The 27230-nt window shown below is 28.0% G+C and overlaps 3 protein-coding genes across 3 annotated transcripts; all 3 read left to right on the top strand.

Annotated features, from left to right (window-relative positions):
* Positions 1-8847: 8847 nt before the first annotated feature.
* Positions 8848-10857, top strand: Dd (CTD nuclear envelope phosphatase 1-like protein dullard). The gene is made up of 6 exons (XM_015510696.2): positions 8848-9048; positions 9156-9350; positions 9656-9722; positions 9792-9982; positions 10063-10291; positions 10365-10857. The coding sequence occupies exons 2-6, from the start codon at positions 9252-9254 to the stop codon at positions 10511-10513; spliced, it is 735 nt and encodes a 244-aa protein (XP_015366182.1). The 5' UTR covers positions 8848-9048; positions 9156-9251; the 3' UTR covers positions 10514-10857.
* A 3114-nt stretch (positions 10858-13971) lies between these two features.
* On the top strand, positions 13972-14799 carry LOC149056187 (uncharacterized). Its single transcript, XM_089227456.1, has one exon. The coding sequence runs from the start codon at positions 14069-14071 to the stop codon at positions 14702-14704; it is 636 nt and encodes a 211-aa protein (XP_089083582.1). The 5' UTR covers positions 13972-14068; the 3' UTR covers positions 14705-14799.
* A 229-nt stretch (positions 14800-15028) lies between these two features.
* LOC107163325 (solute carrier family 25 member 35-like) lies at positions 15029-23232 on the top strand. The gene is made up of 4 exons (XM_015510693.2): positions 15029-15188; positions 19893-20279; positions 21838-22177; positions 22821-23232. The coding sequence occupies exons 2-4, from the start codon at positions 19905-19907 to the stop codon at positions 23036-23038; spliced, it is 933 nt and encodes a 310-aa protein (XP_015366179.1). The 5' UTR covers positions 15029-15188; positions 19893-19904; the 3' UTR covers positions 23039-23232.
* Positions 23233-27230: the final 3998 nt, after the last annotated feature.

The raw sequence follows: 27230 nt of genomic DNA, 5'->3' as shown, positions 1-27230 counted from the left end.
CCTAAATTTATACTTTCACCCGAACCATGTTTATATACGAGTTATAATAACAAATATTATCATTTTTTTTTTCTTCAACACAAGTTAATACTAATTTATATCCTACAATTATTATCGCGACAACAACAATGTACTTTTTAAGTCACGACTCACGACATTGTTTTAAAAAAGAAACATCTACAATTATATACATAACGATAATACCTAAATACAAATATAATATACGATACCATAAATAAAATAGTTTTGATTAAGTATATAAAATCAAATAATCTATTATCTGAAATACTATAAGTTATGAATTCTAATAATTGCTTTAAATTTGGGTTTTTAAATTAATATACACACCTAATTACAGTATCCTTTTTTTAAATACATATTTTTGGTTAATAGGTATAAATATACCTACTCAATGATATAACATAAAATATATTTTTACAATTTATACTAACTATGCTAACATAGTTAAAAATTTACAATAAGCAAATTGACCGAAAATGGTCACAAACATAATATAACGAGGACATTTTTTTATTTAAATCAAATATAGGTAATTATATTTTATATATTATTTTAAATTTGCTCAATATTTTTAATATTCACATTTGAATTGTGTCAAAATTGACAAAAATTGTGTTTGACACCAACATTCAATTGTTTATACTTTGACATAATTAAAATAACGCAATCAAATTTTTTGTGTTTATTACTCATACAGTTATATATTACATCACACAAAATGTTTTCGCAATATTTGATGTTTCTTTTCCTTATTTAAAAGTTAAAAAAATAAAACATTTAAATGTTTAAATGTAGACTAATAATACAGTTACGTTTTAATTACTAATAATTTAATCATGGATGTTTCCGCGTAGTATAAAAAATCAATTCTGATTAATTAATATCTACGAATATAATATATTATTTTAATTAATAATTATAAAAAAATATATCTTTTTTTCATATGACATGGAAGCCGAATCGTTTTCACATGACTGAACCCCCGTTAAGAATCGTTGATTAAAAATAATAAATAAATCATTATGAATACAACTTTGGTAAGCTCTCATAATGTCGAAGTCCACTTTTCGCAGCATCCGCCCAGGGAGGAGTGAATAACGAATATCATAAGAACTGGAAATCAATTACATCGACCAGTAGCATAGAAATAAACAGAGCGTGTCCTAGGTACCTTAATTCCTTATAAGAATTTAAGTATATTATACAATGTATATTTTATTCAGTTTAACACAAAGTCTTTCTGAACTGACCCAAGTTCGTCTCGCCGGGCGTCGAGTTAAGTAGGTCCTCCATTCTTAGACCGGCTTTAGCTAGTCGTCTTAGACGAAACCCTTTTATCGAGAAGTCCTCGAAGCCCTTGCTTGACTTGGTTCCCAGCAGAATAAAAATACACCTAAATCGTAGATTTATTATGTTTTATAAATGAACAGAAGAAATAGTTTCCAACTAACTACCTATTTAGTTGAAACTAAAGCCAAATAATTTACTTTTCTTTCCAAAAGAGTCTAATACATATATATAATATAGAAATCTGAATTACCTACAAGGCATAATAATATATAAGAATCACTCTTTAAATTATCGGGCGCTACTGCAGGTTAGGCATACCTACCAAAAAGACAACTTGTTTGGGAATAGTTGAGCCGTAACCATTTACCATACACTTGGTTTGCGCACAGTCGCCTTTTAGACTTTAATAATTTAATACTTGCTTATTAATAATTGTTAATAAATAAAAATACTTGTTCAAATTACAAATGTATGTTAATTTTAATATAATATGATGGGTAAATATACGTGTCTATTATTTTCGGTAATAACAGTTTCCCGTTATTAGTAAGTATTTAATTTAGTCTACATTTTCGTACTCTTTATCCACGATTATCAATGCCCATCTGTCACCGAGATAAAATAATATAATTATTTTTGTGTGCACAAACTAGTTGTACATTTAATAAAAAACCATGTACGCAAACGAGTTCCGGTTTTTTAAGTAAAAATTATAAATTGTGCGCAAACAAGTTTCAGTCAAATTATCGTAACCTTATATTCATTATTTCCTTACGGGGTTGTCTGTTTGAGTAAAGACAAAACGAAAAAAATGCCAACATGGCATAAAATCAGCTATGTGGTCCGAAAACTAGCCATATACATGAACAAGATATTTTTCATCCACCGTGAAAGAACGCTACTTTGTTAATAGGAAAAAAAGAACTGCTGACTAACTGAAATTAAACAACGAACATACAAAACCGTGCGTGGAAAACGGATAACATGCACTAATGACTATTTCCCAGGAGAAAAAGAAAAATGTTCGTTCTATAATTTTTTTTTAGAAAATGGTTTAAAGTATTCAAATTATTTATCCTAATAGGTATACTATTATTTTTTAAATAAGTGAGAATAAAGTAAGGATATCATCGATTTTAAGACTTTTGAATTAATTAATATTTTACTTTTCTGAATTAAGCTACTGGGGAATAGTTTTCCTTGTAATTAATTTAAATGTAATTATATAAGCTATTTTACTATTTATACAATTAAAAATCTATTTTAGAAAAAATAAACTGAGTTCAGTAAGTATTTACTAAAATTATCACTGGATACGATAAAAATATTTTAATAATATAACTTATGCATAGATTGTTATTCACAATATTCACTTTACATTTCAAAAGGCATAGTAGATACCTGATATAGGTATATTTATAGCGAGAAATACATTATACATCATTATACATATTATAATAAATGAATCTTATAACCACAGTATATTGAAATAGGTAGATACCTACAGTTAGTATATATTTATAGTATAGATGAAGGATTACAAAGATAAAGGTGGGTATTATGTTAAAATGATTTCTTAAAGAATGCATTTGTGTGAAGATGCAAGTCCACGCCCTTGACGATGACCAATAGTCATGTGTGTGGTGGCAGGGGGTTCGCTGTAATGAGCACGTGAGCCCGACACATTCGTCCTCGCATGAACGTGCCCCCGCGATTTACATATAACTGGTGACATTTTAACCTCAACCAAGAGCATAATAATAAAACGCAACCATTTATGGAAACCTGGAAAACAGCATACGAACTCTTGTGCGTTCTATGCTTCTTTGCCGGTCCGTTAATAAGCCGCAGGTCAGCTCTGGGGCCTCTGGGTCTTTTGTTTTCAATGCTATCCAATTGTGTATTGGCTACTTGTATTACTCATGTATATGTATTCACAATAATAATAAAAGCAACCATTTTCAGCACTAAATGCATTTGAAAAGAATGATTCTTTTTACTGGCAAACCGATAACCTTAGGAATTTTGGAATCAGTGCGGTTTGTTTTATACACTATTGTAATCAATTGAAAGATTCATTTTCAACAAAATGTTTATCCATTATGCAAAAACATTGTTTACACAGCAATAATCAGACGAGGTATTCAATATACGATTTGAAAAAAATATTATAAAATAGGTTAACGAAAATTCAAATGATAGGTATTATTTTTAAAGTAGTACTTTGACATAGTATAATAATGTAATCTATAATAAGTTTTCTAAATCACTGGTATTTAAATTAGTATGGTTTTCATCATAGAATACCTATAAATTATAAAAGTATTTTATTTTAAACCACATATTTCTTAAATACAAGGTACATTAAAATAAAGACGTTAGATATAAAGATAAATAAATATAAAATAACCATTAGAATATTTTACAATTGAATGAATACTATGACCACTGACACTGCAGTATTACATAGCCACAGGTTTTTAAACGATTACCATAACAAACCCAAAGTTCTGATTTATGGTTCTAAATGAAATCGTCACCAATTGTACATACAAATACTTACAAAACGTACTAAGAAAGAAAACTCCGCAATATCATCCAAGTAAAAAATATGAATGAATAGTGCGCGGTACCACTTCTATGCACCCAGAGATTCACAACAATAATAAATTATATTTGTTGAATGGTAAAGGTAGGTACATTATGTATCTCCCTTTGAAAACTTTTTCATCTTTCTTTATTTTTTTCATTTGTATGTTTGACGGTAATGTTGGTTTCCTGCTTCTTTTTCCCTATCATAATGACCGTCGATTATGATCATTGTGTGATTTATTTTTTTATTCTTCACCTGGTTATTGTGTGATATTTTCAGTTACAACCATTATGCCTGTCGAGAGTACTCGCAAGTGCAAAGCAACCAATGTAAAACCAAAAATTATTTATTTGTTTGCTGTTAGATTACTTATTATAGCCTGATATTAAATTCTGTAATAGCCATTGTGCGTGTATGTTTATTTACTTAGTTCTAATTCTATGAGATTGTCTGTTAAATTTATTTTCATTCAATTAAAAAATGTATATTATAATATAATCATGTAAAAATATTTATAAACCAATAAGTTATAATTTCATAATAACCTACAAAAGAGCTCTTATAAACAAGTTTTAATTAAAATTATTTCTATAACATATTATTTATATAGGTAAACTACAATACACAATCTTAAAGATTAGCACATCACTTTGGGACAACATAACTGTCAAATCGTTAGAATAGATAAAATATTTAAGGATGACAGACCTCCCGTATCTGTATTTAATGTTCCATTTTCCATCACGAAGTGATGAATGTATTGATTTTACAATGATTTGTTTTTTTTTTTTTGTCTGTGTCTGTGTACAGCATAACTAGTCGAAATAATGCTTCGATTTCAAACTTTGGGGGTGGTTTCCGATGTAAAAGTGAATATCCTTGGTGCATTATAGAGGTTAAAAGTAAACATTTTCCGACAGTTTTCAAAAAAATCGAGAAAAACAAAAAAAAAAATGACAGAAAAACGGTAATTTTTAGGCAAAACCAGTTTTCGACCAAATCGATATTTTTATATGGTTGTAATTCAAAAACTAATCACTATAAATACTTGAAATTTTCACCAAATGTTTATGTTAGTGATATCTATATACAGTTTAATTTTCAAAATTTTTTGACTTTTTGAGTTATTTATAGACCACTGAAATTTTCGATTTTTTTTTTGAGAATTTTATTTTGAAGTGTCGGTAAAAAAATGTTGGATGACCAAAAACCCTTGAAAATTTAATGCAAGGTTCCTTATGAAATGTTCTTATTGTAGTTAAAAAAATTAAAAATCGTAAGTCACAATTTTTTTTTATAAGCGTTTATAGTTCAAATTATTACGAAATCTGTCGTAAAAGTTGAAAAATTAAAAAACATTTTGTGTTCATAACTAAGGATTAAAAATACACCACTAAGTTTTCTAATAGTTTTCCTTCAAGTAGCTAAAGAGAAAACTCGAAACATCATTAGAAGAAAAATTTTAAGTGCGTTTGAATTTTAAATTTTTACGAAATAGCATAACGATAAAGATTTAACCTCAAACATTTGTTATTATTCAAAAAGTATAAGTCGTAGATACATGAAAATTTTACCAGTTATTTAGATTGGGATTTTATTTACATGATTTAATTTTCAAAATATTTTGACTTTTTTTGAGATATTTATAGACAACTGAAATTTTCAATATTTCTGAAAATTTTTTTTTGAAGTGTCGATAATTAAAATTTTGAATTTTGACAGAATACGTAAAAATCACAAAAATTCGCAAATTGTTTTAAGCTAGAAATTCATAAAAAATTTTCTTTTTAAATCTAAGATTTGAAAATTTAATACGAGATTCCTTACAAATTTTTCAATCTTTATCACAAAAAAAAATGTCCACCGGAAATTCAAATTAAATTTTTATTAGCATTTGAATTTCAAATATTGACAAAAATTCGTCAAAACCATGAATATTTGCAAATTATTTTGTAGTTCAAAATTCATAATATTGTTTGTTTTTATATCTAAGGTTATAAAATTTAACACTAAGTTTTCCATAAGTTTTGCTTCAAATAGCTATTATAGAGGATATTTGAAGCCGTCATTATAGGAAAAATATTTTGAGCGTTTGAGTTTTAAATTTTTATGAAATCGTGTAATGATTCACCAAGGTAATTTTCAAACCAGGTATATGTTTATCTATGATAATATAAGGTTTTATGAATTATGATAACTACATGCAATGTTTTTGGAAAAATTGATTCACAATGCCTTATGCAAAATGCGTCTTAATTGAAAAATAAAATATTTGTTTCAAAATAGAATATATGACAATATTTAAATATAATATATCCTAGACTGGCAAATCATCTCCGTTCAGAATCGTTTTTCGTATACAATGGTACTTATCATTGCATTCAAATCTAACCTACCCTACTAAGAGGTCCCCCCCACCATCTAATGTACAACAGAGCGATACCCACTTTCCCGCTTTTTTGTTGTTGTTGTTGTTGTTTGGTTTCAAGATAATAACACTTAATATAACTACTGGTTACTACGGTTAGGTTTCCACAATAAATTATAAAAGAACAACATGTAAAACAAAAGAAAAATATTCAATAATTCAAAACGTTATCAGAAATAATATTCGTATTTGATGTGCATAAATAAGGTTCAAATACAAATGTTAAAAGCATTTTTTCAATATTAATAACTTATTAGCTGAAGATAAGTATAAATTAGAAATAAAAATAAAAATAGTTTAAAAAATATTGATGATAAAACTGTTTTTTTTTTCGAAAAAACGAAGCTAATCTAGAATTCTAGAATTTTTTATAGAGAACGATATACATATAACCATTAACCATATAACCATTGTTACGCGTAAAAATGATTCTGAGTTGAGATGGTTTGTCTGCATATATCACAAAATATATTTTACAATATAATTGATATGTATTTGACATAAAATTTAAAATCTGTACATAACAGCTCAATGAGTAAAATGATGCCGGAATAAAGGTATTAAAACATTAGATGTTTAAAAAAATAGTTTACAATAAATTATAGATACCTATAGTACATTATACGTTTGAGGAAGGCAGCCATTCATTGGCGATACTTTCGTTTGATAGTATATAAACATATATCTTTTTTATAAAAGCAGATCACGACATAATTTATGTTTTTAACTTTTTAAGTTACAACTTTTAACCTTATTGGATAGTTACCAGAAATCGTAGAAGTAGAGAGATTTCTAGCAAGCAGATTGGGATGAGATATTAAGCAAAGGGGGAAACGTTTATATTAATATTTAGATTCATAGTACATTATTGACCTGAATGTATAATAAGGTTAGGTACATATATAGAAAGAGGCATTTAATAATATACGTAGGTAGTGCTATATTTTGAAAAGTTTGAATTTTGTTTAAATCAGACTTTTTGCATTGTTATTGATATTAAAGTAATTTATTTTACTATTCGATATTGTAGTAATTAAGTAGGTTGAATACATTTTTTTCGAAAATTGCATATAAAAATCTCATGTATATAATAGTATACTTTAAAAGTTATCTGCTAATAATATTTTTAAGTTACAACAATGTAACTGAAATCGTTATTCTTTACTTAAATATCTAATTTCGTTTTAAGATATTTATTAAAATTAAGGTCTTTAATATTTCTTCACTGATATTATAATAACTTATGATAATGAGGAACTTTGTATTACGTAAAATTGAAAATACCTAAAAATAGCTCAAAACAAATTAAAATATTTTGAAAATTATACCATGTATAGAAAATAATAAAATAAATATTTGATGAGACTGTTAAACTTAAGTTTAAGCATTTTTGAATGAAAATCAAATATAAAAGTCATTCTAAGAGAATTTGTTAATTTATTAGTGAATAATCCAATGCCTATAACATCAAAAGCTCATTAACAATTATTGTGGATTTACATTAAATTATTCTTTTAATTTCCACTAACAGAAACTTATGAAGAACCTTGTATTCAATATTAATTTTTTTTATCGACAACAATATTTTAAAAAAATAATCAAAATCAAAATTTGTAATGTCTATAAATATTTCAAAACTAGTCAAAATCAATTTTTCGAGACTAGTTTTAAATAAAAATCTTTTTTCCTAAATTTTATTTGTTTTCCCCGATGCTTTTATAAATTATTATGATTTTTTTTTTTTATCTTTGACACCCCAAAGTACCAACCAAATTTACTTTTCTTTCAGTAAAGATGCTAATATAGAAAATCGAATCATTTTTATTGCACCCCAAAAAGGTGATGACGAACACAAAGCACATACAACGTGTAAAATCAATACATTCATTGAAATTGATCTAAAACTTATTTGATAAGGTTCAAAAAATATTATAAAGCATAGTTATGATGAATTGGTGCCTATATTATCTTGCAGCTCCGTCAAGTTAACATGGCCGTTTACATCAGATAGTAATTTACAAAACTGCTGCGTGAAAAAATATTTAAAAATTACATCTGAAAATGATTTATCATTAACTTAGGACGAGAGCAACTGAAAAAACTGCGAAAATACGTAACAATTACAACCCAACCGATTCACAAGTGAAACACTGCAAAACTGATAAATTTGACACTCACACATGTACATTTCGTTTAAAATAAATTGACACCCAAAAAATATGCTATTTGAAGTTATTCTATACAACATTAATGACAATAGTTAGAAATTTGATAGTCTTGTCATCGTGACTATGCCGGTTAGGTAATAGTTGTGTAATAATAATATTATTAAATACTACTGTGTTTGATGCAGCTCCTCAAAATAAACGCTGGTAGGCAACACATAATACAGTCGACGAATGTATTCGCCACCAGATGAAATAATCGTCTTATAATCTCTTTGGCCGTCATGGCGCAAGGCCTTATCTCGTTTTGTTGTTGTTTGTAAAAGATTGATTACAGATGAGAAAATAAGTAGGAAATTAATAATGTTTCACAGTTATTTTTCAGTTTTCAATTTGATCTCGTTATAAATTTTGTTTGTAATTAAACCTTCCTATTGAATTATAATTGTATACCAGTTTCTGTTTTTAATTGACCGAAATCAATTTTCCTTTGGCGTCTAAGTTCAAAATATTATGTTCAAAACAGTACGTACATTTTGACATTTAGAAAGGTATTAGTGAATTAGTAATTAGTTCACATTTGTTTTTATTTATTTCCAAAAATCAAGTATAAATAATCACTATATTTAGTCACAGTTTTATTTTAAACGAATTCCAGGTATCATAATTTTCCATATTTTGTACCAGTATACAATGTATATTAGTCAAACTGTTTAAGAGTTATGAGTCATTTGTTATAAGATTTACATTTCAAATGTTGAAAGTCATACAGATGGGCATTCAAGCTTTCATGGTGTTAGCCTCGAAGGTGTGGGCCTGCATATGCTTCCTAATAAAACGGCAAATAAAAACTGTAAGTTTCAAAATTTAAATATTCTTTTGATTTATAAATTATAACGATTATAGTTTTCACTATAAAATAAATATTGTGTTGTGGATAAACTTACTGTTTCTATTCTTATAAGCTTCAAAAAAAAAAAAAAAAATTGTGTTATATTATGTATAATGTATATTATATTTACAATTCTCTTAGTATATAAAAACCTTACAAGTTAAATTAAAAACTTGATGATTTATTTAGTGAATATTTTCTATATTACTATCAAATACATTGTCATAGTTTTATAAAAATTTAAACCTTGCAATTTTTTTTTGCAGGTTCGCCAATATCAACCTGTTAAATATGGAGTATTTCCTTTATTACCATTGTCCAGACATCGAATAAGTATGTTACAAATTATTTTTACATAATCAAATGTCATTAAGACAATTTAAATAATTTCATCTTACTTAGGTATGGTAAAGCGGAAAGTTTTGGTGCTAGATTTAGATGAGACATTAATACATTCACACCATGAAGGTGTCCTGCGCCATCCGTCCAAACCAGAAATGCCACCAGATTTTATTCTAAAAGTTACCATTGAGCGGCACCCAGTAAGATTTTATGTTCATAAGAGGCCCCACGTAGACTTTTTCTTAGACGTTGTAAGTTTAAAAAATGTTTAAATATTTATTACATACTTGTAAACTCTAAATTTCATACTCCTGGATATTACAAAATATAGGTCTCTAAGTGGTATGAGCTGGTAGTCTTTACAGCTAGTATGCAAATTTATGGTGCTGCAGTCGCTGATAAATTAGACAATCGAAGGGGCATACTAAGAAGACGATTCTATAGACAACATTGCACACCTGAAATGGGTTCTTATACTAAAGATTTAACATCAGTTTCAAGTGATTTATCGAGGGTCTTTATACTCGACAATTCACCAGCGGCATACAGAGCATTTCCTGGTAATTAAAAACATTTTGATTTGTTTTAAAATATGTTTATTTCAAAATAATATTTATTCATTACATTTTTCAGACAATGCTATACCAATCAAATCTTGGTTTTCAGATACTTCAGATACAGCATTGTTAAACCTCTTACCAATGTTGGATGCATTACGATTTACAGATGATGTACGCAGTGTATTAAGTAGAAATTTACACAATCATAATTTATGGCAATGATTTGTTTAATAAAACCTGTTGAATTACTTATTAAATAATATTTTTGACGATTTCAATGATATAATGAGATTATACTAACTAACTTAACTGACTTAAAGCGCAAATATTTAATTTATATTAGTATAAAAATTAAAAAAGGATACTTTTTATGTCAACAGCAATACATTAATGTTCATTTATTTATTTTATGTCCATGTGTTGTGAATTAATATTTATAAAATTTAAAAGAAATTTGTTATTTTATAAAACATATTTAATTAAGTCTATAGACTGGCCAAGTTTATATTGATTATAATAATTGTGTTTTTATTATTAGGTAAATAAAAATAAATTATCTATTGTAAGGTTCTAGTCGCTGTTATCTGTAATATGTACTTTACAATATTAATTATAATAAGTAAAATTAAGTTAAAGTATTATAAGTACTGAACTGTATAGTAGTACCTATGATTAATTCATTTTAATTTTTCATTCGTAAAAATTTATAAACTTTAATCATTAATGTGAAACATATGTATTCACTTGATTTTGATCAAAATTATAGATTATAATTTCCTTACAATATTTATTGCAAATTATTGCTGATTACATAGGTTAATTTCTCGAATTCTGATGCATATCTTTTAGTATTAAAATGAAAACATATTTTGTCAATGCACTCTTTTAAAAATATATTTTTATTGTTGATATTCAATAACCTAATAAAGTTTTAACTTAAACATTTTAAGTCATTTTTGTTAGTTTTTATATAAGAAGAAATAATTTAAGTAAACTTTTCTTGTTTTAATATTATTTTTTAACTGCAAATTAATTGAATCATCAAATAATTTACGTACGCAATTATTAATAAAACAAAATATAAATATTATACATTATTAAATTTATTAGACTCGTAAATCATGGCACCTAGCCAATAAAAAATAAACTTAGCATTTTTTGAGAACTAAAAAAAATTATTACAATTGTAAGCATTTAAATAAACCTAACTTCATGATAATAATATATTATTCCAATAATTATTTTATTTGCATTTGATTTACTATTTAATGAATAGTTATTTAATTTATTATTTAGTTGTGTGCTTACTGTGTGTCCCCAAAAATAGTTGTGAAATATTTTTTCTTAATGTGATAAATATTAAGACATTTCTTATGTATAAACACTCATGTAATTTATGTATAAACACATAATTTTAAAATTATGTCCAAGAATTAATGTTATCATTGTCATTTAGTACTTAATGTGAAGTCTATGCCACCAAACCGTGATGTAAATAGATTGTCTTATTTGGTTTTTATAATTTACGTACATATATTTGTATAAATTATTGTAACCATTGTAAAGATCTTAATCTTTGTATACAGTTTTGTGGTTTTAAAAAAAATATTCATGTTACTTAATTGACGCTGTAATTTGTATAATATTATGTTTTAATGTTTTCCAAATTATTTTCAACTATTCTCCATTTTTTTCTACTTAATATTTAATTTTGGACCATTCATTATTGTGATAACAGCAAAATATTTGTATATATTATGCAAGTTATTAAAAAGTAATATACAGTTAAATCAACTATTTTAAATAATGTTTATCAGGAGATAATTTTTAGCCAAATATTAATCTAAAAATTAACAAATCAATAATAGTTAAATATATTGTAATACAATTTTATAATTTTTACAAACTAAAAAATTATGTTTTGTAAATAAATTAATACAAGTTGTAATCCACTGTAATAAAATTAATAACTTGCAAATATTTTCTATTAAATTTTGTTTGTATTCAATCTACCTGTTATTTTTTAACATTAGCATGGACATAAAAACTGTAACGTGTCTTCAATGAAATACAAATTATGTGTTTATAATGAAATGTAAAAAATGTTTTTTATTTTAGATTTTGAATGATGTGAAGATGTCTTGATTCTGCAATGATGTGTGTAATTGGTTTTACTTTATTTACTTTCTGCCTAGGTATCAAAGATTTGTGTAACAGAGAAATTACTTCATTCTTAATATTCAAAGACGATTACTAGTACCGAATTAGATTAGATGCTTGAAGGGGCTTAATTAAAAAAATTCTAATACTTTTCCTTAAAACAGTTAAAACCGGGAATATTATATTTAAAACTCGACATCACAATAAGTCATAACTTATAACTTAGAAGTCATAACTTACTATAATATCTACTAAACTATACAGTAAAATAAGTTACTCAGTTTTGATTAATCAAAATTTTATGGTTATATAAAATTGTACTGCTTTGTAACTTTTTTAAATCTCGGTGATCACCTAATCAAATAATGACTTAATCCGAAAAAACTACGTAAGACCCGGTGCACTGGTGCACACCAAAGCAATGCGAAGTGGGCGGCCAGGTTATTGTTGTGGGAATACAATTGGTTTATGCAGTTTTTCTCACTGGTGTGCACCCGGCCCAAGTCTATGAAAATCGTGTATAATATTCTAATATGTACTTCTATATCTCGTTTTGCCTAAGAACTTATTTTTAAATTATTGAACACTATCAAAATATGTATTCGGTGGTGTGGGTCTAGGCCAGTTGAGAGACGGATAGGTTAATTTCGACTCAGAGGGTGCTAAAGACCCAAAGCACCCCCCCCCCCCCCCATAGATACGACAATGGTTACGGGCACTATTGCATTATTTTCGAATAGATATCAGTTACAGGTGGCTAAACGCAAGATTCAATGTATAATGTTTACATTTCACTCATTTATAATTATGAACGTTTATAATAAATTATTATTTTACACTATCTGTAATAAAAATAAACGGTGATGACAAATTAATTTATCACGTCCATTTAAAATGTATATCTACTTTTTATATAATTTGAACGTTTTAATTATGAATTATTATTGATAATTATACTGAAAGGTTACGCATTTCAATTAGCGCTGCTAAATGTGAGATAGAAATATTTCAATCGGTTAAATTAAATTATTGAACAAATGAACAATATGCTTAAAATCTATGATCGATTAAATAATAAATTATGATTAGGTAGGTATCGAGAATGTCTAGTGGTTAAGTATACGGCTGCGGAAATTGGCAATGACAAACAATGGATGTCAAACATATATTATATGATTAATATTAATTTCTAATTACCTCAATCGTAAATCACGATATGTACATATGTTGGATGTTGATTTGTTACAATATTACGTTGTTGTGCTGATCTTTGTCTTCTTGCGATCATAATTTGGCAAGTATACCTATGGGCAATGACATGCCTGTATAGGATTTGTGCCATTACGAAAAATGCATTGATCAAAATCTATAATAATATACAACATCCGCTTTAATGCGCGTTTAATAATTGCTTAAAATAATAATCAATTATACATTTTTAAGTATTATTATATAATTATGACTATACAGTAATATCGTCTATTCGTCTATAACTTTATAAGTATTGATCAACACGAATTTATGATTGATTAAATATCGTATTTTCATTCCAGACTCGGTCGCGGATCCCAACAATAATTACAACAATTCTACTGGCTGCGTTCCAACAATTGCAACATGCCTGATATATTAATATCCTATTTAATTTATCTATGGTCTGACAAATCTTTTAGAAATTTGTTTCAGGAATTTCGATCAAAACTATCAATCGTACCTGTTATAATGTTTAATCGCGGTGTAATATGCGAATACTTCAATAAAAGCCGTAAAACAGTAGTGATCAAAGCAGACACGTCAGCCTATGAAGCCATTACATCTCCACAGTCCATTAAAATCAACTCTACATCCTCATTTGAAATCCTCAGCACAATCCATCGGAAAATAATGGAAGAATGGCAACTTTTTTGGGAAAATATTCCCCTTACCAACAAACTGAGAAATACCAAAATACTCGTCAAGAAATTAAACCATCCTCCCGGCACAAAAAGAAAAGACGAAGTAACAATTACTCGAGCCAAAATAGGCCACTCTTTCTTAACCCATGTACATCTCATCAAAAAAGAACCAGCACCCATATGCGATACTTGCAACGTAACTCTATCAATTGAACATATCGTAATCATCTGCCCCAAATTCACTGAAGCACGCAAGATACTCCAAAATCCAGCATCACTCTATCAAGCCTTCAAAGATGAAAACACAGTTGCAATCAGTACATTTTTCCATAATATAAACACTAAACACCCATTGTAAATAATAACTATAATAATGTAGTAAAATGTATTCCAAAATTTAATGTATACATATATATATTTTCCTTTCTTTTTCTTGTATAAATTTTAACTAAAGTAGGCTAAAAACCTGTGTTGTTGAAGCCTTAATAAACTTTGAAAAAAAAAAAAAAACAGTAGTGATCAAAGGAAGTGCTACTGGTGCTGGGCTATTATAGGCATCATCACTGTCAAGGTTGTGACAAAATATTATTAATGTAATCAGCTGAGCGTTTGCCGTGGCCGTTAACGAGTGTCGTCGCGTAACCTCGTCCTCGTGCGCACCACCACACGCTCGGCACTCGCTCGCTCGTTTGTCAGTTGTAATTCACGATTTGTTCGTGTTCTGTGTAATATGGAGTTGCTATTGGCCGTCAGTCGGTTGGTGGTGACTACTCGTTTCAAGTCCGCGTGTTGAAGTTGCTGGCGGCGGGCGATCGATCGTTTTTGTTTCAAGTCTAATAAAGGTAATAAATTCTACGTGACTATAGAAATAAATACGTATAATCATCTATACTGTTTTGATTAACTCTTTAAATTATTACATTGTTTCATATTTTACCTTTACAGCCTTATTTTGATCTCTACAGTAGGTACACTATAGACTATAGTCTATAGTATTTAGTAGTAATTTAATTTAGTCGATAACGTTCGTTTATTCATTCACAAGTCGTACTGTTAATGTATTGATTATACACTTGTGTGAGGCGATATGATGTAATCTTATAATCATTTTTCTAATTAAAACTAGGTACTATTCTTTTTTCTATATAAATTAAGCTAATATTACTAACATTTAAAAAATATAGTATTATGTTTTACTTAAATTACACATCAGTAAGCCAATCATTTGAATTACAATTAAAATAAACTAGTACGTATATTTATTACTAGTTAAAAAAAATCTATAAGAATGTTTTTTTTTATTGATCTTGAAATTTACATAAATAAATTTCCGGTTCGACAACACGGGCCACTAGCGTTACATTTTTAGTAAAATACAATTATATAATTTAAATAGTCTAACAATATTTTAGTTGTGACTTACAGTAGTTTTATTGTTTTTATTGTTTTGAAAAATTCTATTGTGTTGGATTCGTTTTCAGGGTTTGGACCTAGACTTATTCCGATGTCGTGGCTTATATTTACTTCTTCTCTTTGTGTTTGGTATATTCTGCATTCTTCAAAAATGTGTTTAATTTTGAGTGTGGTGCCACAAGTTTGACATAATATGGGTGGTTCGTTTTTCGCCATAAAATATCCGTGAATCAATTTTGAGTGTCCAATTCTAGCTCAATTCAGTTTTTTTTTAATTTGTGGTACTAATGTTTGGGTTTCTTTTCCATCTTAATACAGTTTTTTTTAAATTTGGTTTAATTTGTTTGTTTGGATGTTCCAAATGTTTTTCCAAAGGGAGAATGTGTTTTGTCTGATCTGTTTTCTTACGTCAGTGTACTGGGAAATGTTTATGAATTTTGCGTCATTTAAGCGGATAGCAAATTTGGCTTGTTTATTTGCCCTTTCATTGCCATCTATTCCTGTGTCCTGGAGGTACCCATATAAGGATTATAGTATTGTTTCTTTTTTTTGCTTCCTCTAATCTGTTTTGAATTTTGTATTGCTATGTCACTAGAATTAAATTTGTTTTTTACACTAATGAAGGAGCTTAACGAGTCACTTAGAATAATGTATTTTTGATTTTGATTTTTGTTAATGAACTTAATAGGCCTGATGGCTGGAACATGTAGGTAATTTGAATGATGTTCGTAGATTTTCTTTTACTAAAGCTATTCCTACCCGTCCCCCTTCATAATTTTTGGAGGCATCAGTAAATATTTTATGGAATTCATTTAGATATTCAATAGTACTATTTAGAGTCTGTGTTTATGTGCTTGTCCTCGTGGGGCTTATTATTATTTCTTTTTTTATTATTTGAGGTATTTTGGAGTAATCTTGATTATTTTGAAGTTCTATTATTATTTTTTTTATAAGAATTTATATCCGTGCTTGATAGGTATATATTATTGATTAGTAAATTTCGCACGCATAAAGATAAAATATACAGATTATCATTAATTATTATGTAGGTTGTTACTATGCTTTCAGATTCTTAGCTGAGTTTTAAATGTATTGGTTTTACAATAATGAGTTTTTTTGTCTGTTATCACTTATCATCTCTTGGTTATTGAAACATTGAAAATGCTAGAATTTTTAACTTTGATGGTGGTTTCTGGAAGAAAATTGTATTTAATTGATATATACTTTGGAGGGTTAAAAATAAATGAAAAAGTCAAAAAAATAATCGAAATACAGTCCAAACAAGTTTTTAATAATTTTTTTTTTTTTTTTAATTCTCGTGCTATATGATTTATCAATGTATCATTGAATTCAAATTCAACACATCCATTACAGACTAGTCAGACTACAGTTTCCAACTCAATTCTTAATACACTCGAAATCTACTACACGCAAAGTGAATTCTCTGATTTCTTTATTCAGATCTTTATTTTTACGAGTGTACCTATATATTTTGTTCTATTAACAATTATTATTATTTATTTATTATTTATTAAGTCTAGCACCGGGCTCGATTATAAGAAGAAGATTAATTTTGTATTTAATTAAATGTAGGTACCTATTGGTAAATTAATCGTTGTTTTCAATATAACTAATTACAAAACTATAATAATAATTACTATATGGAAAAAAATATCGAAGAAGTATAAAAGGAGTAAAGGAGTATACATATCGATAACTAACATTCCTAAAATATATTTATAAAATTATAATATACAAGTAGATTTATTGGTGTACTGTAATTTTTAAAGTACCTATACCCACTAGGATGTTCAAATCTTGTCGATTTTGCAGGTTGGCGTACGATATGTGACGATGTGTGTCTTTACTTGTAAGTTGTAACTGCGTCGATTGTATTGCTTTAGGTAATTTGCCAATTTACACAAATATAGGATGTCATCATTATAATCTGAAGTTTTATTACTCAGAAGTATTATTTTTTTCTTAGGTATTTGTGATATTTGCAATAATTACACTTTATCACATACCTATCATTCGCAGTTGACTACAGTAATACAACTCTATATTTAACCGTTGACCGTAAACTAAACTATACACGTGGACACGTGGACACGTGGTCGTGTTGAAATGTTGAAGAGCATTTCAAGTAATATTACGATATATAAGGTGTAACGAGACTATTTAACAAATGTACATTACAAATAGTACTGTTACACGGTGTGTAACTTACACCCACTTGAAAAATGTTTGATAATGATACTCTAAAATATATATTGTCATTTTTTATACAATAATCCAAATAACCACTTGAAATTTTTAACAAATCAACCTAAAGATTTTTTTTTTTCAATAAATTCCGTATTAAGTTTTATATTCACAGCTTAAAAATATCGTTATATAATTCAATATTGTGATTTTTTTGATTCAGAATTATGTATCCATATAGATAATAGATATTGATGACGTTGATGATCGTTAAATTGTACTAATTGTAGTATACAGTCAATTAAAATAATTTATAGATAATTAAAGCATAACATTTTAATTAACGTACCTACCTTTTATAATTTTTATTCAAATTATATATTATTTTAAAGAATAAATTGATTTCTACTTTTAAATTGAATTTAATAAGTATACTTATTATCTACTATTCAGAATTATAGTTAAGTCTTGGTGATATGTAGCAAAAATTGTCAAATTTTATGATAGCCATAATATTAATGGTTTTTGATAACATTTTACAATATAATATAGTATTATTATTTATTAGGAATGTAGGACAATAGTTTTACTTAAAATATTCTAAAAACAGTTTTATTTTGATACAAATACATTTAGGCTTAATTATATATAATGTAGAATTTCATAAAAATTTAATTAATTTAATGGTTTACTAATACTTATTTAATTGATAAATTATAGTTAATAAATCACGTTTAAGGGACCATTTGTATACTATTGATGCATTACATTTTTAGTGGTTGTTCATACATCCCGACATAAGAAGATTTAAAAATGTTAAATAAACACCATACCAAATAGATATACCTAACAAATTATATTAACTTATCAACTGTCTAGGCTTACTCATGCTATATATACTGTTATATATTTTTATTACGCAGTGAGTAGTCGTATCCGTATGTATACTAACTGTTGGTATTATTCTGTTATGATTCTTCGATTATTCAATCTAATATATATTATTTAAAATTTAAAATTTGAAAACAAATTCTGAAATTCAATAATCGACTGGTGTTGTACAGTAATTACGTATTTTATTGTATATTATATCATTCATCGACACAATTAAATCAAGATTGGTACTCATTTTAAATTATCTAATACCTATATTATTATTGATAATTATTTATATAATATCCTAATATAAAGGAAAAATAGTTTGACATTCAGAACAATTTGCAATATAACATTATTTATTAGATCGTTATATTTTACACAAAAATTGATTTTTTAGCTGCGTAATAGCATTACCAAATTTTTAATATTTATTTAAAAAACATATGGGAATAACAGCATAAAAATTGTGTAGCAATAAACTTTTATGACATAAATTATGATCTTGTCTAAAGAAAAAAAATAAGTTACACTATAAGAGATAATACTTAATCGTTTTAAATTTAATGATGGTAACATACTAACATTATTATTATATTAAACACGTGTTATTAAATACCTAATGTGTGGTCGACCTTTTAATACATTTATATGATTATATACTATCATAATTAAGATAATTATAGACGAGTAGATGACTAAGACTAATGAAGACATGCTCCACAATACTGATATTTACTTATCTGGTGCGAACCTAAATTATTGTTAATTCGCAGTAACCGTATATAGTATAAGTTCTATTATTTCGTTATAATAGTATAATTTTTATTTTTTTATCAAATTATTTAAAAATTTTAATTGCAATGCACATTAACATAATAGCATTTAATATGAAAATATTAATTTAAATTTTGTAATTTTGTAATTGTATATAATTATACTTTACACAGTTAAATATTAATATAGGATCAGATTCATACATATTATTGTCTGTAAATTAAATAGGTAATTGTTTTTATAATATATCACTAATATCTTTAAAATATTTTTAGGAATGGCGTAAAATGGAATTTATATTAGGTGCCTTGGGCGCCAGTGGCGCTGTGTGCTTCACCAATCCATTGGAAGTAATAAAAACCAGGTTTCAGCTACAAGGAGAGCTGAAAAAAGTGGGAAACTATAAAGTCCACTATAGAAACTTCGCTCACGCTATTTACGTAGTGGCAAAAAATGAAGGACCGCTAGCTTTGCAAAAAGGCCTGTTACCGTCCATGGGGCACCAAGTATTCTTAAATGGAACGAGGTTAGGCATTTTCGATCTGGCACAGAAAAAAAAATGGATACTTAAAAGTGATGGAACTGTTTCGCTGATTAAGTCCGCGCTTGTTGGAGGCGGAGCCGGCATGTTAGGTGGCTTTTTAGGTAGTCCACTGGGCATGGTGAGTGCAATTAACAATAATCATACATTTATATACATTAACATATGGGCGTATCTTAAAATCGTTGTGAAGTGAAAAGGATCGAATTTATAAATTTACTGTAATACCTTCTATTCAACTTATTCATTTAATAATTAAAAATAAAAACTTATTTAATTTTATCAAAAATCATAAAAAAAATATTTTAATGTCAAAATATAGTCCTCAAGTAAAAGCCAGCAAATGGCGGCAGTATTATAATCTCCATATTGTCAATGCACATAAGGAGGTACTACCTTTAACAGTGAGCAAAGTTGCAATGTTTGAAAGGCATAGGTTTATCTTAATTTTATACTCATAAATTCTAATTAATAAAAAAACTGATCATTCAATATTATATGATGTATTTTATGTTATACGCCAACATTAAATAGAAAAATATTCTACATTCTATTAAACTAAATATATTACAAATTGAAAATTTCATGTAACGAAAATAATAATATTTTAGACGAGCAGTCTACTAAAATAATAGTTACATATTTAATATCAAATTCCCAATGTGAACCTATCTTTAAAATGCGAATTTAAAAAAATAATTTATTCGTACACCCGTGATCTGTGCATTTTAGTCCGAAGACACCATGAAAACGTAACGTATTAAGCCATGATAGTTTTGGCAGTGTACGTGGAACAGTCAGAACATCGTCTTTTTATTGGGTAGAGGGAATTTCTGGACCAATCTTCATTAAACTAAAATATACAGTAGTCCTCGATTATTGAACACACTTAAGAAACGGACCATTTGAGTCCAATGAGTCAGTTAAATACGAGTTCAATAAGCGTAACAATAACTATATATTGGGTGCATAGATTAAGTTTGGTATTTTCATATGTTTTTATTGAGTCTTTAATTACTCATCCACACAACTGGGTGTTTTCGTAAACGAAAGTCGGGTAAAGGAAACTATAACCTATGCGGCTATGCCCGATAATAGAGATTATGCGAACCTACGGCATACGTGCCAAAGGTGGCACATTGGTCAAATTTCAATGGCACGCAAATAATAAATTGTAATATTCCTATGTAAAATGTATGACATTACTATATTATTATTATATATTTATTTTGTACTATTTAGTATTTACGAATTTGGGCACGTGGAAAACTTTTAAAACCTTGATTAAAAAAAATTTGCCACTTGACTCAAAAAAAGTTAGCCACCCCTGCCCTATAGTCAATTAAATTAATCATAAATAATTAATCATAGCGTCTAGAAACACTAAACTTAATTCATGCACACTTCAGTTATAATTATTGAAATAAATATTAAGTTTCATTAAGATTGGTCCAGTAGTTTCTAGGAGCTCTAGGAGCTTTCTAAGGGAGTCAGAAGCTCTATGCTTCACTTCACTCAATACGACTATTGTATGCCTCAGTGGCTTAGCCATCCTTAATAAATAACCACTATAACTGGTTTATATTATTCACGATAGTGTGCATTTGTTTATGATCAAAAGTCTACTGCAGATTTTTATATTTTTTTTTATTTATGTATGTGGTTTGGATTTTGTTTAGTTAAAAATTCACTTACAATCATTTTCCGCTCAATCAATCGCAGTTGGCCATCAACACAACACCACCAGCACTATAAACGGTCTACTGACGTTGTACCGGAAGTACGGCGTAGTCCACGGGCTATGGCGCGGTGCCACTGGGGCCATGGTACGTATTGGTGTCGCGTCGGCTACACAATTGAGCACGATAAGCTTACTCAACGAATCGCTCATCAACCACGGTGTGTTGACCAAAGATCAGAAATTCCTGAGCACCCTCATATGCAGCATGTCGGGTGGAGTACTGATGTCAATAGTGATGGCGCCATTCGATCTGGTATCCACCAGGCTTTATAACCAAGGTATATATAACATGTGGGGTCATTCTCGTATAATTTACCTAAATTCAATATTATTCATATATATGACTCCGAAACATATGCACAATAATATACATATATATACTAGCGTTCTGTATAAATTTATAATACACAAAGAAGGGAGAAGTAGTTATATTCTAAGGTAATATGGTGATTACCAAACGATTGGTGGCTGAGTGTCCAAGTATAGCTACCAGGATTTACTATATAGATATTGATTGAAAATTGGATTTCTGATTGACCGTAGGTATATACAGTGATACAGTTCAATGCAGTGATTCATTGATGACTATATGATTTCAAATAATTAGATTTTTATTCCATTTAACTCTTAAAGAGTGTCCTTAATTTATATCTTCAATAAAAATCCTATGATATTCGAATGAGTAGTTTTTGTGCAGGTGCTAAACATAATGGGTTTGGTCGTCTGGAAGATTATAATATAAAATAAGATTAATATTATAATATTTACGATGATAAATAAATAAAAATAAATAGTAGATATGATACATACTTATTACTTAGTTAATCCCCCTGTATATATTTAATAACTTTGCCTATAGGATCCTATATAGATCATACTATACGCATATTATAATATATTATATTTGTTTTTTAACTGTAGCTGTCGATGCCAGAGGCCGCGGTCTTTTATACTCGTCGTACTTGGAATGTTTGACCAAGACTTTTAGACAAGAAGGAATCTATGGACTTTACAAAGGCGTCGTCCCTTGCTACCTCCGACTCGGACCCCACGTTGTTTTAAGCATGGTATTCTGGGACAGGTTGCGACTGTTAGAATCAAATGTGTCCAACCATTTTAAAACCATTCAGAGTCTTTGATTTTTTAATTAGTTTTTTAAACGATTTGTTATTGTGTATTTTTATTTATCATGTAAATCAGAAATCCCATGGTAATAATACATTGTTAAATTATATATTTTATATTATATAGATAAAGTTCCTGATGGTATTGAATTTCAATAAAATGCAAAAAAAAAAAATTAATAAAAACTTTATTATACCTATTGATAAAATGTTACTTCAACGATTTTTAAACCATGTTCTATAATTATTTTATTTACCAAATTGAACATCAACTATGAATAATTATCCATAATTGTATAATTTTCTAAGCTAAATTATAACAATTAACAACATTTTATAGTATGATGTCACATCACTACATCAGTGATGGAACTATATGGAAGAACTAATTGAGTAGATATTCACAAAATATTATAAATTACTAACATGTCAGAATTAGTACCTACACAAACACAATATATAGATTATAAAGTGTCGACCATTTTAATTTAAAGCCCATATTATATATAATAGGTTAGTATTTCCGTATAGAGTATTTACTATTATACATATTTCTAAGCTATTATCTCTTATATTTCTATATTCACCACTTATCAAATGCATGCTTGGCGTGGAGTGCGGCTTTCAGTCATAAACGCGTCTTAGTGCTAGCGCTGATCGGGGGAAATACGTTTGGGCGCATTTACCCAAAACAAAACACTTTTAGGCGTAAATCCATAACACGTTTGGGCGTAATATTTCCCTTTATAATAATGCGTTTGGGCGCATTTATTTCTTTGCATATATTAACATATTTTTTTTAAATCTAAGCCTATTAGCGTTACCCAGAAGACACGTTAAAGCACGTCGTCTACACACGAGAGCTCAATACACTGCAACGATCATAAACTATCAAACGGCGACCAATATAATATTACATATTATCTGTACTATAGTAGATAAATATCTATAGCTATATTTGATGTGGTATTTTCCAATGATTAGGACATAGTCTACAGATCAAACGTTTAAGTACTAATTACATTAGATTACACAAGATTTTCAATTACTAGTGGCAATACCTATTGTTCCCAAAGGTGTCTTTATAAATGTGCCCAAACGTGTTAACAATTTTCAGGTAAATTATTTATACTGCGCCCAAACGGGTCATGCCCCGCTGATCAGTGTCACTAGTTCCTGGATGGGTGACCACCCGAGTTCTTAGTAGCAAATCCTTTTCACACATACACGTGTTCCTAACTGACCGTATCAACCACAACTCCTACAATAAAAAAAAAAGGATAATTACCTCAGATTTCGAAGTCCCCTCATGCACTGCCTCATTGCCTCTTCAAATCTACAAAATCATCTTGCCATCATGGAAAACTGGTTTACCATATGGCGTTTCAAATACCAGGTAATCCCCCAAGACGCCTAAAGCGTAAGTGGTGTTGTGATTTGTTATAAAAAAAAATAAAAAATAAATTATTAAGTACATAATTAAGTAACCATAGAAAGTGTCATCAATGGGTTCTTTTATCAAATTATTTTCCTGTGAATGTACACTTAGCACATATTCTTATTATATTAATGATACAGATTATATATTACTTTTAAAAATTAAAAGATTTGGAAGTTTTAAACTAAGTAAGGAAATTTTGATTTAATCGATTTCAATTTTAAAATCTACTTTGCACGTGCATTACAAGTAATTGTCAATGTATATTATTAACAATGTGTTGTGGGTTTACCTCACTCATAATAGATAGATATAGCTTATACAGTTATAATCTCATAACTAATTAGTAATTAGTGATATTAAGATTAAGTTACAGTTACCTAAAGGTTAGAATGTTAGATAGATTTAATTCTAAATAGGCACGTGCCTGACATATATCTATGTAATTTATGTTATACGACAATATTTAGTAAATAGTAACTCTACCAATAGGTATATCGTTTCATTTATTATTATTAAATTATTTAACATAATTTAATAATAATAAATTGTTGTTAATAATATTATAGTTATATTAGTTGTACAATATATTATATAAAAATATATATCATCACTACACGCTTGACCTTAATTAATATTTAATTTGTTACTGTATTGAAATTAATTTCTTTCTCCAATTACTTATATCTCCTTTGTATAGGTATTTAATAGTTATTGCTATTTTGTTATCATAACAGAAGGGCTGTAGCAATTTCATGTTTTATACCTATGAACCTATGTAATAACAGAAAATCAGTTTAATGCATGATAATATATTTATATGATATACCTACTAATATAGTAATATAATTGTAATTTATTAGGTATGCATTAAAGAGTTTACAATCAAAAATGTTATCGATAGGAATTAGGAACTATGTAGGTATGAGCATAGATCAAATATACAAATTTTAATTGAATATAGTATACCTAGTAGCTAGTGCCTACCTATACAAAATTTTAAATGTTCAATTTATCAAAATTTAAAGAAAATCACATAGGTACGTACATTTTTTTCAATTTATTTAGGTAATAATTTGTATTGATTAAGCTTTAATCTGCTGTCAATAAAGAACATCATATAATATAATTAAAGACCCTGAATTAACCGGCCTCAGTCGACTAATCGACCACTTATGTAGAGACGATAGTGTCGTCTTTAAATTTTACGTTTAGATTTTTAAAAATAAAACTCAACGACTATAAATTAACTGGCTTCACATCAGCGCCGAGGCAAATACGGTAATATCTATAATTCTATAAAGAATTAAACAAAACATGGTCGTAAACACTTATTTAAAACATAAAAAAAATTAAATATATTCTTGTAGAGAGTAATCATGTGAGTATCATGAGAATTTCCAAATAGGAAATAGACCTAAATGTCGACGTATAAAGAGTAATGTAAAATTAATTGTTTTGTATCAAGGGACTGCTAAGACCTGTTGCTTGTAATTTAGATATGTAATTAACTTGTTTTTGATTCATTGAGGTGAAAGGATTGTCGACCAAACTTCATATACAGGGTAAAAAGTTGAAGAAAACGGAAGATTTTATTTTTGCAAAAATATAAGTTTTCCAAAATGTTATTACTTACAAGGTTAGGGATAAAAGGCGACTTATTCATACTCCATGTATTAGTATATATTTTTGAATTTGAAAGGGAAAGAATGTCATGAGAATTACCAAACCAAGCTGACATATTCATGCGAACGGCAACCTAAATGTCTACACACTAAAAATATCAAAAAGTTAAAAAATTGTCTATCAAGAGGTTGGCGAGACCAGCTGCTTGCCATTTGGATGTGTAATTTACTTGTTTTTGGTTTTTGCGGTGGAAGGATTGTCGACCTAACTCTATATCTAGGCTAGAATTTATGGCTATACAAATAAATAAACAATTATTGGCATTTTTATAGTGCTCTTGGTGGACAGCTCACGAACTTAATGCCATAAAATTCATGGAAAATAATCAATAATTTAATATATTATTAGGTATATTATATCTGTGATTAAATTACGATTCACATAATATCGTTGCTGAGTGCCTGTACGGTCTACATTATCTACATCGTTGGCCGAGGATCATTGATCAACAAGTTTAAAATGACAGCTGTAGATAGCGCTACCGTTATCGTTATCCAAACATTCCGACCAAGGTGGATTTATAAATTTATATATTTATAAATTTATAAATCCACCTTGATCATAGCATTATTACGTGTTACGTGTATAATAGATTCTAGTGGACAATATCTCCCCACCGCAACTTTCGTGGATATCACGAGCTTAAAAAATGTATTAAATCTGGAAATTGCTGATAGTCAGTGCCATTTTCAAGTGATACTGGTTTAAATGAGAATGGAGCGACTCCTGTACAGTCATACAGATACAAGCACTGAAATACACGAGATGTACCTAACATAATTTAATTTTTCGCGTATGGAAGGAAAACAAGGACATCGTACCCGCAAGTGTTGTTTGCTTGTCTCCGTATTCCTCATGTACGACATAAAACATTTTCATACACCAGTTTCATATAATACACTGTTATGCTGCTGTTAGTTTTGATATTAGAATGAATTGACCTATGTTCAAACTTTCATTATAACAGCATTATCTGTGTTCTCGATGATTTTTTGTGATATTTAAATTTTTAATCACGAACATTTTCAAATAATAATACTTTACTATCTTTACATACTCATAACTATATCTTAAAAATTAGAA

Source organism: Diuraphis noxia, unplaced genomic scaffold, assembly GCF_037042655.1.
Source record: "Diuraphis noxia isolate RWA-SAM2 unplaced genomic scaffold, SU_Dnox_SAM2 contig0004, whole genome shotgun sequence".
Taxonomy (NCBI): domain Eukaryota; kingdom Metazoa; phylum Arthropoda; class Insecta; order Hemiptera; family Aphididae; genus Diuraphis; species Diuraphis noxia.
The sequence above is the reverse complement of the archived record's forward strand: the minus strand, read 5'-3'. Positions and strand labels throughout refer to the sequence as shown.